The sequence below is a fragment of the Rattus norvegicus genome, chromosome 5 (genome assembly GCF_036323735.1).
Source record: "Rattus norvegicus strain BN/NHsdMcwi chromosome 5, GRCr8, whole genome shotgun sequence".
Classification (NCBI taxonomy): domain Eukaryota; kingdom Metazoa; phylum Chordata; class Mammalia; order Rodentia; family Muridae; genus Rattus; species Rattus norvegicus.
In genome coordinates this window covers 52190922-52205700 of record NC_086023.1, presented here as the reverse complement: position 1 = coordinate 52205700, position 14779 = coordinate 52190922, and the positions used below count along the sequence as shown (strand labels likewise).

Here is a 14779-nt window from a genome sequence, read left to right as displayed (position 1 = left end):
TTTTTTGCTTCAAAGTGCTTATTTTATTTTAAAAAGGGTAAGTTTTCTTTTTCCTTAATATGTCTGAGTCAGGGCTCAGCCTTCCTGCAGTCCAGTTTAGTTTAACAGCCTCCTCACTGAGGTCTGGGCTCTGGCTCCTGACGGCTCCCCTTACAGCAGCACCCGAGGAGTCCCATTGGGAGTAGCTCCAGTCTTCTTGGGTAACCGACTCTGGGCCTTCCGAGATTTCACCATCTTCATCCTCACCTCGAAGACTTCATGGATGGCCTTCCGGAAGCAGTGGAAATTATAATCAATAAGGCCTGCACAAGGGAAGACAAAGTCTCTAAATAACACCAAAACCAACCTCTGTTCCCGGCATGCATCTCCAGTAGGGGGCAGCAGGGGACCAACCAGCGCTTCACAGGCCCAGGCTGCAGAAATAGCAGGTCAGTCATGAGGTAGGTGTTCTCTAGAGAGCATTCCAGAAGTTTCCAGAGTATTTCCAAATGTTTCCACAGCTCAAAAGGTCTGAAAAACCACTGAACTGCACTTCCTTAATTATTCAGATTAAAGGCTAATATTAATTTAAGATTAATATTAACGTCAAGATGGCTCAGCTGGTATATTTGCTATGTAAGACTGATGACCTAAGTTCCATCCTGACACACACACATATACACACACAAGCCTCATAAGCCTGACAACCTGAATTCCCCCCAAGAACTCACCTAGGAACTCACGGCTACATGGTGTGACCCTGCCTCAAAAGGAACTAAATAAATAAGATAGAAAAACAACAGAGAAAGACACCGCCACACACACAAACATGCACACACATTAAAAGTGAGATGAGGGGGGTTGGGGATTTAGCTCAGTGGTAGAGCGCTTGCCTAGCAAGCGCAAGGCCCTGGGTTCGGTCCCCAGCTCTGAAAAAAAAGAAAAAAAAAGAAAAAAAAAAAACAAACAAACAAAAGTGAGATGAGGGATTAGGCGGTGATGGCACATGCCTTTAATCCCAGCACTGGGGAGGCTGAGGCAGGCAGATCCTTGAGGCCAGCCTGGTCTACAGAGTTCCAGGACAGCCAAAGCTAGCCAGAAAAACACTGTCTCAAAAAAACAAAAAACAAAAAAACAAAAAAACCAACAACAGAAACAACCATAACAAAACACACAGAACAAAAACACGAGATGAAACCTTAAATGTGCCCATTCCCCTACATTTCTAGATCACAGCACCGAATTAAACTCAACAACTAGGTTTCTAGCTCATTTCCTATATTCTACAAAACCTGCCTGTCATCCCAGTAGGTTTCAGGGATAACGTACCAAAGATGTACATGATCAATTTCTACTTAAACTTAGTTCCACACAGTCAGATGTTAAAATTAATGCTAAAGGTCAAAGAAGCAACCGGATTTGTACAAGTATTTAATTATAGAAACTTTGTCGTGGAGAACCTGGCAGTACTTTAACAGAGCGAGGCTGGTTCCCCTTGGAAACCGACAGACAGCATTCAGTGTCTGGGATGGGAGGGCACAGTGGCGTTCCTGTGTCGGACTGACTCTTCCCCGTGTGCACAAGTTCATTCCACCCAGGACTTACAAGACTGTCAGTCCCCAGACCAAATGTCCAAGGGGAGATGGATGAACACTTGGAGATTATTTACTAATTTAGCAACTTTTTTCCAGTTGATTATGAAATCGGTTCAAACTAAACAGGTCCTCTAGCCCAGCTCAAAAGTTCCTAAACTTTAGAACATGCTGCCAGCTGAGGTTGCACCTCGTTGTGGCCCTTGTTCTCCTTGGCTACCAGCATCTACAGGAAAGGCCGATCAACTATAAACTGGGGAAGGGACTGACAATGTGAATGTATACACGCACACTGAGCTCTCTCTACCCAGAGAGGAGCCTCGGTAGCTATCTGTAGATTTAGTAACATCTCTCCCTTCCCTTTCCTCCCGCCACACCCCTCCCCATCTCCTTCAAATCCATGGCCTCTTTTTTCACTAATTGCTATTCCATGGATATATACATGTGCTTGTTTGTTCCTAAACAAGTCCATATAATGCTACCTGTATGTATGTTTTCAGGGCTGACTTTTAGCACTGGACAACCAGTGGATGTGCTCTTCCCTGGGGAGGACTACCTCCCCTAGCCCCTGGCCAGCCAGCCACCTTTACCCCCAACATACACTGGTGCCGTCAGCTCCTAACAAAGACAAAATCAACTGCATGAGAGAGTAAAACAAAATACAGCCCTGTCTCCCTCCCTTTGTTGACCAGGGATGGAGTCCTGGGATCGAACCTACAGCATCGTGCACAAGAGGCAAGCCTCTACCACTGTGTACTGGCCCAGTCCTCCTGTCTGTCTTCCCAGAGGAAGCACATAATCTAATAGATAATCTGTTATTCATTCCAGAAGATGGAAATAGGGGAGGAAAGGTGAACACTCTTAAGGGGTTTGAGGACAAATGATTCAAAATTCTGTTTGGGGGTTGGGGATTAAGCTCAGTGGTAGAGCGCTTGCCTAGCAAGCACAAGGCCCTGGGTTTGGTCCCCAGCTCTGGAAAAAAGAAAAAAAAAGTCTGTTTGGCTCTCATCACCAAACACAGCCTTATAAGGAGGCTAGAAATGCAAATTTCAATTCAATTATCGATAAGAATACAGCAAACTGGGCATATTAACCATAAAGTCTGAAAGATACTTTGTTACTATTCACTGGAAGCCACCAAAACGTGTCTACCCTTTAGAGCTGAGGCATCCCACTAGTGCTTTTGGGGCAGAGGGGGCTGGCAGCAGTTTGCTGGTCATTCAGCCAGCCTGGCCCAAAATGGTGAGTTCCTGTTTCACCGAGGAACTCTGTCTCAAGGAACAAGGCAGAAAACAATAAAGGTGATATAAGCATCCACACATATGTATGCACCCAAAGACACTATATAACACATGCATATAGCATACATAACATACTAATATACCATATAAAACATAAGCATACACCACACCTAACATATACAAATACCACAGCACATACAATAAACTAATACACCACATACATTTATATGCCATACCTATCCCATGCATATAAAAAATACACCCCATAACATACTAACATACCACATAAAACACTTATACACTACATCTAACATATAAATACAAAATACAGCATACTAATACATATAGCACATGCATATGCCACAAGAACACAACATAGATGTCAGGAGCCATCATGGGACAAGCTAATAACTATCAGCTTCGGATTAATAAATAATCCTCAATAGATTTGCTCCCATAGGCAAGGCCCAGGAGTAAATCATTTCAGGAAAGATTCCATCTATTGGTATGCTCTTCCTGTTATTACTAAATATACATAACTATCACTAGGTACGAGCCCACCCTTTTGAGCGGATCTCTGCTGAACTATGAAGATGTGCAATTTTACCAATGCTACATAGACAAATGGATGACTTAAGTCTTATGATGATCCTATAAAAGAATTCCTAAAATTATATTAGTGATCATTAACTCTTCTACAGTGGGGCCGCTGTTAGGTTCTTTCTGACGGTCAAAACTGCAAGGAGAACGCTGCCAGTCTCTAGCAAGAGTTAACTGCACCTACTACTCAAGCACATTCCAAAGGTTGTTCAACCATTAACCAAAGGTCATAAAAAGGGAACTATGATTTATTACAGGCTCTAGAGCAGAAGATAAAATACTGACTGGGTTTATTTATACCAAACTTTCACTAATAACTTAGTTATGGTTTTTAACTCTCAGTGAACCTGTAGAGCTGTGACAGGTGATGGATGTTAAGCCAGATAATTGCTCCTAACGGATATGCATGCAAACATTCTCTGTTGTAAACTTACTCGGTTTATGATTTGAACTTGTGTGTAAACTTGTGGTGAACTTTTTACCATGTGATTGTGTGTTCTGAAAGATGTGTAAGTGCTGAGGACAAAGAGAGGAGAGCAAGTTTCCCTTGGCCCGCTTAAGATCTTTCTGCTTTCCCCCTTTTTCTTAGAGAGCTTTCATAGGAAACTTTTTACAACTTAGAAATAAACGCTAAGGGCTGGAGAGATGGCTCAGCGGTTAAGAGCACCCGACTGCTCTTCCAGAGGTCCTGAGTTCAATTCCCAGCAACCACATGGTGGTTCACAACTATCTGTAATGGGATCCGATGCCCTCTTCTGGTGTGTCTGAAGACAGCTACAGTGTACTTATATATAATAAATGAATAAATAAATCTTTAAAAAAAAAAGAAATAAATGCTAAATTCACTTTTCAAAGTGTCCCCCTTTTCTTCCTGTGCCTTCAACTAGCAAGCAGGCTGAAAGTTAGAGCCACATAGTTCCTGCTGATAGAACAAAGGCTACTTCACTTAATCCCTGGTTGTTTCAGGATGAGGTGCTAAGAGGAACCCAGAAGGCAGGCAGCTACAGTAGCAAAGTAACTTAGTTAATTTTTATCATACAGCAACCCTAAGTATCTTGTAAGACAAACATCTTACCCTCCATCGAGGCTCTTCCCCCTGCACTGCCTCAAGAGGAACCCACAAGAAGGAGCAGCACGCTGGGGCTCGCCCCTGGCACATACACAACACATGCCTATACCACATATAACATACTAATACACATCACACATATACCACATGAATACACTACATACAACACACATATACCATACACAAGACACATATATACCACAGGAATATGCCACATATGAGAGAGAGAGAGAGAGAGAGAAAAAGAGAGAGAGAGAGAGAGAGAGAGAGAGAGAGAGAGAGAGAGAGAGAGATACATAGATAACCTTTGCTACAGTAAAACTAATGTGAGGAAACTAAAAAAAAACAGCTCTAAAACTACTCCAACAGCGACCCAGCTTTGCTGCAAGTGAAGGGATGAGGAAAAGAGGGCAAGAAAAAAGTCTCAGAGATATAACAAGACTTACCGGGTTGGGGATTTAACTCAGTGGTAGAGTGCTTGCCTAGCAAGCACAAGGCCCTGGGTTTGGTCCCCAGCTCCAAAAAAAAAAAAAAGACTTACCTCAGATGTGAAGTTTGATTTTGTTCTTTATGTTTTCCTTATTTTAATTTTTATCTATTTATTTGGGGTTTTCAAGACAGGGTTTTTTTGTTTTTTTTTTTTTTTCTTTTCTTTTTTTCAGAGCTGGGGACCAAACCCAGGGCCTTGTGCTTGCTAGGCAAGCACTCTACCACTGAGCTAAATCCCTAACCCCAAGACAGGGTTTCTTTATGTAGCCTTGGCTATCCTGGAACTAGCTCTGTAGACCAGGCTGGCCTCAAACTCACAGGGCTCCACCTGCCTCTGTCTGCCTCCCGAGTGCTGGGATTAAAGGCAGGTGCCCTTTAATCAGCTGTGTTCCTTAACATTAGAACAGTTATCAGGAGCCCTACTGCACACAGGATAAGGAAGCTGCTCTAGAGGCTGTTCCCACTGCCCTCCACAGCCTCGCCTTTGCTCCCCACTATAGCTTAGCTTTACTTGTGTAGCGCTAGTTAGTGATTGTGATTGAGGCCAGGTCTCTGACCTCCTGGATAAGCCCTGAGCTACCCCAGATCTGTCAGCAATGGTAAACTATGCCCTGGCTACCAGTACCCAGCCCTAGCCACACGAGCATCATTCACAAAATAAAGGGGGAAAAGAATCAGTTAGTTGCTTTTGCTTAAAACATACACGCACACCCATCACCAACAACTGATTTGACTCTTACAGGACGGTGTTATATTATCAGTCACTCCTTCACGTGTGGGTCATGGTACCATCCCTGTTATTCCAGGACTTAAGAGTATGGGAATACTAAGCAGACATCAAATGCCAACTACCTCTAGCGCTTCTTTAATCAGAGAGCAATGGTCATATGGCTCACCTAACACCTTCTGTGCAACAGCCTGGTTAACAGGGAGGATTCTGGTTCTCCTGCCACCTCATCCTAATCATGGCTACACACCTAGGGGACAGACAGGTCCAGAAATCTACTCATGAAGGGCCTGCCTCAGGCCTGCCAATCAAGGGCCACGTAACTAAAGTTGAGGCTTCGAGGGCACCCGCTGTCTACACACACATTCAACACACGCGACAGAGGCAGTATGAACTTTTAAATCGCACCAAAAGTTACCTTTTCTTTCAAAGCTTTCCTCTCTGACAAAGCAAACGAGCGCCAAGAACTTCGTGACCTCTTTTAGATAAAGAACCGTTGTATTATTCAGTTTTATAATGGCTGTCGAGTCCTTGTCATACGGGGCGCCCGCTCCATCTTCTTTGAGGCTAAATGGAGACAAAAAAACCAAAATGTATTAGACCTTCAAGAAAGAACTACAAATGGCAACCCCGAGACAGACGACCTCCCCTCCCCAACACACAGAAAACAGCTGCCCTAATAATAGGACATTTACAGTCAAGACACATGCAGTACCTTTGGGCACAGACACAGAGGTGATTGTCAGTCTGTTACCAACGTAATGGTTACTATGGCAACTAGGCAACTCTAGGTGCCGGAAGAACGCAAGCAGAGGTAGAGAAAAGTTCTCATCCCTCCAAAGCCAAAGGCACCTGCCAAAAGCAAGGCCAAAGACCTCCAAACAGTCCAGATAGATAGGAGAGGCAAATGCTTGCTGAGCTTGACTTGGGCCAGAGGAAAAAACCAACAGAAAACAGAAGTAAGAAGCAGAAGTGACACACGCCTTTAACTCAAGCTCTCGGGAGCTAGAGAGAGGCAGATCTCTCAGTTTGAGGCCAGCCTGATCTACGCAGAGAAACCCTGTCTCACATAGGCATGCACAGTATGTGTACACATACACATACACACACACACACACACACACACACACACACACACACACACACGGAGGTCCTAGGATCCATCTCCCAGCTCCACAAAAAAAAAGTGCACCCCCCCAGGACTGATAAAATTTGAGTATGACATATATTAGATAATGGAGCATGCTGGACGTGCTAAATTTGCCTTATTTGATGGTTAGACTGTGGTCCTGCAAAAAGACATCCTTGTTCTCAGGAAATACAAAGAATCAGGAGATCTGCAACCTGTGTCCAAGCAGTGCAGCCAAAACACCAGTGTCAGACATGAGGAAAATAAAAGCCAACGTGCCCACATGGTTAGAAACCCCTACAGAAGACACAGAGTTCTTTGTGCAATTGAACTCATTTTCGGTAGACTCAGCATGTTCAGGTGTGGCCTCCAGGGACAGAGCCTGGCTACTGCTTTCCTATGTCTGCCTGCTGCCTCAGTTCCCTCCTTTGTAAACGGTCAGCACTTCCAAGTTTCCTACTGGAGAAATGACGTATTATTCAGCAGAGCCCAAGAGTGAGAACATGCAAAACCCAGGCGAACACCAACACCACAGCCTTAGGGACCAAGACGGGACCCACTGAAGATACTAGTGTGACTGACTGGTTCTGAATCCTTTCCTCACAAAGAGAGTGTCTGTACCTTTTCCCTTCACCCGAAACTATTTACAATTTCTAGTGTATTGCTCGAATTCATGAATAAGTGGCTAGAAATCTGACTCAACTGGAATTACACTAAACCTTATCAACGTCACCCAAAAGTTACAATGTAATAAACAGTTGACCATACTTAATTCTGATCACGCACTAGCTGCCAAAAAATACTCTAAACCAGACAGATACTGGGGAAAGGTTAAGCTTAATAGTAGTAATAATAATAATAACAACTACTACTACTACCACTACTACTACCACTACTACCACTACCACTACTACTACCACCACTACCACTACCACTACTACTACCACTACCACCACTACTACCACTACCACTACTACTACCACTACTACCACTACCACTACTACTACCACTACCACTACTACTACCACTACCACCACTACTACCACTACCACCACTACTACCACTACCACTACTACCACTACCACTACTACCACTACTACCACTACCACTACTACCACTACCATTACTACCACTACTACCACTACTACCACTACCATTACTACCACTACTACCACTACCATTACTACCACTACTACCACTACTACCACTACTACCACTACTACTACTACTACCACTACCACTACTACCACTACCATTACTACCACTACCATTACTACCACTACTACCACTACCATTACTACCACTACTACTACCACTACTACCACTACTACCACTACCACTACTACCACTACTACCACTACCACTACTACCACTACCACTACTACCACTACCACCACTACCACTACTACTACCACTACCACTACCACTACTACTACCACTACTACCACTACTACCACTACTACCACTACTACCACTACCACTACTACCACTACTACTACTACTACCACTACCACTACTACCACTACCATTACTACCACTACTACCACTACCACTACTACCACTACCACTACTACTACCACTACCACCACTACTACCACTACTTCTTGAACAAAGTTAATGAGAGGTAAACCAGAATCTAAAATCTAGGTAGGACAAACATCAAAGCTGATGCTTTAATCTTACAAAAATAAAAAGGGCTGGAGGGGGAGTGGGTGGGTGGGGCTCAAAGTAATAAAGAGCCTGAAGTGTATTTTCAAGGCTATGTGGGAATTTTAGCTTTGAATAGCATTTAAACTGCTGGTACCCACACACTTAAAAGTAATTTAAGTTTCGATTAGGTGAGCCCAGACGTTCAAGGGCAGCACAGACAATATAACAGCATCTTATCTCAGAAAAAGAAAGGGGGTGGAGGAGACAGCTATCCTGCCACATTTTTTCTTTCAGATACTGGCCAAAAGCCTGCATGTTTTCTGTGGCACCTGGGCTTTCTCACTCTCTGAATCTCCGCTCCCCTCTGCCATGCACCTACTTGCCGACTTCCATGACAGAACACGGCAGGTGTTTTGAACCCTGATTCAAAAAGGCATCTCTCTCTAGCCGTCTCCTTCCTCATAGCAGCTCCCAATACTTACAGCTGTCATGTCCTGTTTTACTTTCATACTCTAATAAAATGGTCCTTAAATTTAAAAAAAGAAAAAATATAGGGAAATTAGTTTTTGAAAGCGCCAATGAGCCCACTATAAACTGTCAAAGATTCAAAGCCACCTCCCATACTAGGATTTGAATTCAGGACCCTGTGCACGCTAGGGAAGAAGAGGTCTACCATTGAGCTGTATCCCAGCCAGCTTTAACAAAGAAATCTCCCAAGTGCAAGAGTTCAGACGTTTGAAGACATGTCAAGATGGTTTGAATGGGAATGAACCCCCCCGCCCCCCCCCATAGACTCATGAGTGTGAATGGTTGGCCCATAAGGGAGTGGCATTATTAGAAGGTGTGGCCTTGTTGGAGTGGGTGTGGCCTTGTTGGAGTGGGTGTGGCCTTGTTGGAGTGGGTGTGTCTGTGGAAGCCAGCTCTGAGGTTTTTAGCTTTGCACAGCCTCCTTCTGCCGCCTACAAACCAGAACTCTCAGGTTCTTCTCCTGTGCCACATCTGCCAACATGCTGCCACGCCCCCTGCCATGAAGATGATAGACTAAACCTCTGAAACAGTAAGCCAGCGCCAATCAAATGTTCTCCTTTATTATGGCGTCTCTTCACAGAAATTCCCTGAGACTCGTACTAACACTTTAACTCCCACCACACTATTTTACACATTATTTACATTGAGATGGGATCTTGCTACACTCATGCTGCCCGAGTGGCTTTGAACTCTCCCACTTTCTGCCTCAGCCAATCTCCTGACAGCTGGGATTACAGGCATGTACCACCTCCCAGAACCCACAAGGGGACTCACAGCCATCAGAAACTCCAGTTCCAAGGGACCCAACAACCCTCTTGTAAACTCTGAGGGTACCAGGCATGCTCATGGTACATGCTGACAAAGCATGATATAAAAAGTCCCTAAAGCTAAGAACAATGGCTGTCTCTAGACAGTACGTAAGGCTACGTAAGGCTACGGAGACCTTGGCTTCTGTTTTTAGTTTAGATCTAGCCCAGGCTTCAGGCAAGGCCAGGTAAGTGTCCATCACTGAGCTCCCGTCCCTGATCCCAAACTAGTTTATTTTTTTATGCCTGTCACAAATAGGTGTTGTTGGGGTTGGGGATTTACCTCAGCAGTAGAGCGCTTGCCTAGCAAGCGCAAGGCCCTGGGTTCGGTCCCCAGCTCCGAAAAAAAGAAAAGAAAAAAAAAAAAAGGTGTTGTTTTTACAACCACAGCAAGACATCAAACAAAATACAAGAACCAAAATTACAAGTAGAAATTTGTGATGTTTTACTATTAAAATTACACTCACTTTCTCATCTACAAGCAATGAAAACACAGGAAGATGGAATGTGTGTGTGTGTGTGTGTGTGTGTGTGTGTGTGTGTGTGTGTGTACACATGTGTGTGTGTTTACCTGTGTGCTGAGCTGCTAGCTCTATAGAACCCACAGCTGAGAGAGTCCTGCAACACCTAAGCTAATCTGCTGAAAGGGCAGTCAGTAAGACCTCCTGCCCCAAGGCCACCTCCTTCCTTGGTTGCCTACAAAGGCCCTCGTCTCACTTCTACCCACATCCCAACTCCTGCCTTGCCAGTTAACTGAGCTGGGTCACAGCGGCTTCAGTTAGCTGAGTGTCTTAGTCGGGGTTACTACTGCTGTGATCAAACACAACCAAAGCAACTTGGGGAGGAAAAAGGGCTCATTCAGATGCTCCCATGTCACTGTTCATCATCAAAGGAAGTCAGGACAGGACCTCAAATAGGGCTGGGCCCTCCCTCCACAAACACTAATCAAGAAAACGCCCAGCTGGGCAGCGGTGCTGAACGCCTTTGATCCTGGTACCTGGGAGGAAGAGGCAGGAGGATCTCTAAGAGTTTGAGTCTAGCTTGGTCTATAGAGTGAGTTCTGGGACAGCCAGGGCTAAACTGAAAAACCCTGACTCCAAAAATAAAAAACGAACAGAAAGGAAGGAAGGGAGGGAGGGAGACAGACAGACAGAGAGAGAAAGAGAGAGAGAGAGAGAGAGAGAGAGAGAGAGAGAGAGCAAGCAAGCAAATGCCCTACAGGCTTGCCCATTTGTGGAGTTACATTGTCAGTTGAGTCAAGCTGACATAAAACTAACCAGCAGTTAGTTCTCCCTGAATCCTGAGCCCTCTAAACACCAGCATCCACCATAGAAAAACCATCTCTGGCAAAGCCAGCTCCCTCCCTCTCCATGTTTGTTTTAGTGGGCAAAAGTAACTCTGATTAACATCACAACTCACTCTTGTCTAATTACCATGCACATAATAATGATGTTCATGCATAGCATTAAAAACGTGCGGATATCTGTGTTGTTCGCCATATGGTTACCATAGCAACTGAGACTGTACTCAGACTTCCTCAGCTCCCAAATCTCATTCAAGACCAACAACCACTTAACAATAACAGACTACCACAGGATCGGACTCTTGAGGAAGGTCTATTTATAAAGCTAGATGCCTATGTCTGATGACAATAATAAATTACGGCATGTACATGGACTGGAGGGATAGCTCAGTGGTTAAGAGCACTGACTGCTCTTCCAGAGGTGCTGAGTTCAAATCCCAGCAACTACATGATGGCTCACAATCATCTGTAATGAGGTCAGACGCCCTCTTCTGGTGTGTCTGAAGACAGCTACAGTGTACTCACATATAATAAATAAATCTTAAAAAAAATTATGGCATATACAATTGATCTAGGGTCTATCAGGGCAGGAACACTATAAACCTGTTAACAGTGTTTTCAATCTTACCGTCTAGGAGGTGAGTATGTTATGTGAACACCTGGGTTTTTTATGTTCACGAGTAAGATAACACGGTTAACAGAAAACCTGACTGGGTAGGCAAAGAATCTTCAGATGGAAGACAGAAATGGCTAATCTTGGAACTTTAGAGGCTGACGGAGTGTGAGATGGGGTGACGCAGAGAGAAGAGGGGGTGAAAACACGGGGTCTCAGAGCACAGCGAGCGACAGGCTGACAACAGGGGGCAGCTCGCTCACGCTCCAACTGTACAAACTTGCCCACTAGCCTCTCAGGCATGCAGAGTGCTTCTATATTTAGCAATACAACTTTCTCCACTCGATAGATAATATTATCTCAAGCGTATAGGAAGTTTTGGTTTCTATGCATGTTAAGGCCACAGTAAATAAAAACAGGCAGAAGTCGTTTGCCAAGTTTTACAATTCTCTGCCCACCTAGGCGATCAACATCCAATGTTTAAAAATACTGAGCAGGTATTTTCTATAACAAAGGGGCTAATGGAAACATTCTTGGTGGCCTGCAGATCTATTTTTACCCCTTGGACGGCACTGTGTGCAGGATTTCCAGCATCAGGATCATTCAGACCAAGGTTCAAAGTCTAATCTTTTCATACTGACAGCAAAAGCGTGTCTTTGAAACTTCTCCATCGGAAAGTCCAGTTCTTTATCTGTAAACAGCTATGGCATAGTGCCTGCCCCATAAAACAGCTGAGACTACGTGATGCATGCGACGAAGCTTGAACCACAGTTAGTAAGCGTTTGCTCAACAATTACTTTTTATTATTGGCATGTTACATGGCCTATTTATAGATCTCAGTCGACTAAAACAAAAGCATAAGTCAAGTGAATACAAAAATTCCACAGAAGCTATGAGAAGGAAAGCCGAAGGGTGGCCCTCCTCCCGTCCCCCACTTCTCCCTTTTTCTGCAGTGCTGAGGGCTGACCTCAGGACTCTGAGCATAACTGGGCTTCATCTCCAGCCCTGGGAAGGACAGCAGGACTAGAGCTTTAAGAATAATCAGATAATATACTCTCTCAAAACAAAAAAACAAAAAAACAAAACAAAAAAAAAAAACCCTGCTTCAATGACAATAAAAAAGAATGTGTTGCTTACCCATAAATACAAGAGATGTCAATCACCACATCAATCATGTCGCAGCACAGCTCATACGTCTGCATATCCACCGGCGTGCTGTCGGTTGCAATATAAATCTTACTGACCACGTCAAATAGAAATGCTTTTTCAATTCCAGAATTCTGAAAGGGGAAAAAAATAAAAAAGACATGCCTTGGGCTGGGGAGATGGTTCAGCACTGACTGCTCTTCCAGAGGTCCTGGGTTCAATTCCCAGCAACCACATGGTGGCTCACAATGGAATCTGATGCCCTCTTCTGGTGTGTCTGAAGACAGCTACAGTGTACTCATATACATAAAATTATTAGGAAGGAAGGAAGGAAACAAGGAAGGAAGGAAGGAAGGAAGGCAGGCCTTAAAGAAACAGCAAGTTCAGACTGCTTCATGGTTACATTTAAAAGAAATGATACTCCATCCCACCAATTAGGGAAGGGTGAGGGGCATGGAGGGACGGGACAGGAACATGGAGGCTGGGGTGGTATAGCGTATACCTCTATGAAATGTCACAGAGGAGCTCTCTAATTTGTACAGTCACTAGGCAACGATTTTATAACAAAGCGATTTTCTTTAGAGATTTAAAAAAAAAAAGTGAATGGGGGCTGGAGAGACAGCTCAGTGGTTAAGAGCACTGACTGCTCTTCCAGAGGTCCTGAGTTCAATTCCCAGCAACCACATGTGGCTCACAACCATCTGTAATGAGATCTGGTGCCCTCTTCTGGCTTGCAGGCATACACATAGGCGGGCCACTGTATCCATCTATCTTTTAAAAAGTCAATGACATACATCCTCAATGTAATAAGAAAAAAGTCCAAGGACTTCTGGTTGTATGATTTTACTGCACTTTAAACTGTCACGAATTTTACGATGGACTTGAAAAAGAAACTGACCGCAGCATTAGCCAAAGTTATTTGTCTGAGGTAAACCACTCGGGTAGTGTTCCTAACCCCTGGCTCATCGGGCTCACCACAGACATGGTGTTAAACCTGTATGCAAGCACAAACCTCACTGACAGAACCAAGGGGTTTTAAAGGCATCTGCTTACATTTATTTACGTATTTTTTGTGTGGCTGGGGTGGTTGGGACTGCAACAGTACACATGTAGAGGTCAGAAGACGACTCTGAGGAAGGAGTTAGTTCTCTCCTTGTAACATGTTCTCCCATGGTTGCCATGGTGACACTGGCAACAGGTGCCTTCGCTGTGCCAACTTGCCAGCCCCAGAGCCAGGCTTTTTTGCTCCCTAGCTAAAACTGATGCTTGCCTCCCATTTGAACGAGCGATCCAAGCACACTGAGGGGAACGTACATTTTCAGAGTTAAAACTGAAAAGTTCTAAAACACGACGTAGGGGTGAGTGATCCTCTAGAGCAATACTGAAGTGGCCCGAAATGCAGGCAGACATTACAACTTTGGACTTTCTCCGTGTTGCTCTCGAATTCTGCCAATGACCCAAGCAGGAACAAAACTGTCTACTCACTGAGATAAAGATGTTCAGCAGATTCTCCAGCGTCGGGAGCTGCGGGATCAGTTTCTGAACCACTTTGCTAAAGGCTTCGAATATTGAATGATCGTATATGCTTGTCAGATAAAAGCTGAAAGAGAAGGCAGCGTTTCACCAGGCTCCATCCGAGCAGTCGTCTTGGGCTCTTCCACCCGCACCAGTGACCTGTACAAGTCTAAGGCACAGGCACTAGAATCCACGATGACCTCGTTCAGAACCAAGCATGCCCTGACAGGCGGCCCCCTCTGCCCCGAGTGCCAGAACCACGGCCATTCCTCACTGCCTGGAATGCCTCAGAGTTTGGCCAGCGTTATCCACGGGAGCAATCCTTACGTGCTGTGAGAGCGTCTACTCGTCACCTCTACACGAGCCTCTACAATGATCAGGAGCTTTTAAAT

General features: G+C 44.5%; 1 protein-coding gene across 1 annotated transcript in view; it reads right to left on the bottom strand.

Annotated features, from left to right (window-relative positions):
- The window catches only part of Rragd (Ras-related GTP binding D), a 35467-nt gene continuing 20688 nt past the window's right edge, over positions 1-14779 (bottom strand). Inside the window, exons 4-7 of the mRNA NM_001106641.2 lie at positions 14358-14472; positions 12864-13006; positions 6116-6264; positions 1-302 (exon numbers count right to left, since the gene is read on the bottom strand). Of these exons, the coding sequence (NP_001100111.1) occupies positions 151-302; positions 6116-6264; positions 12864-13006; positions 14358-14472 (559 nt within the window). The 3' untranslated portion in view covers positions 1-150. The remainder of the gene's footprint in view (positions 303-6115; positions 6265-12863; positions 13007-14357; positions 14473-14779) is intronic.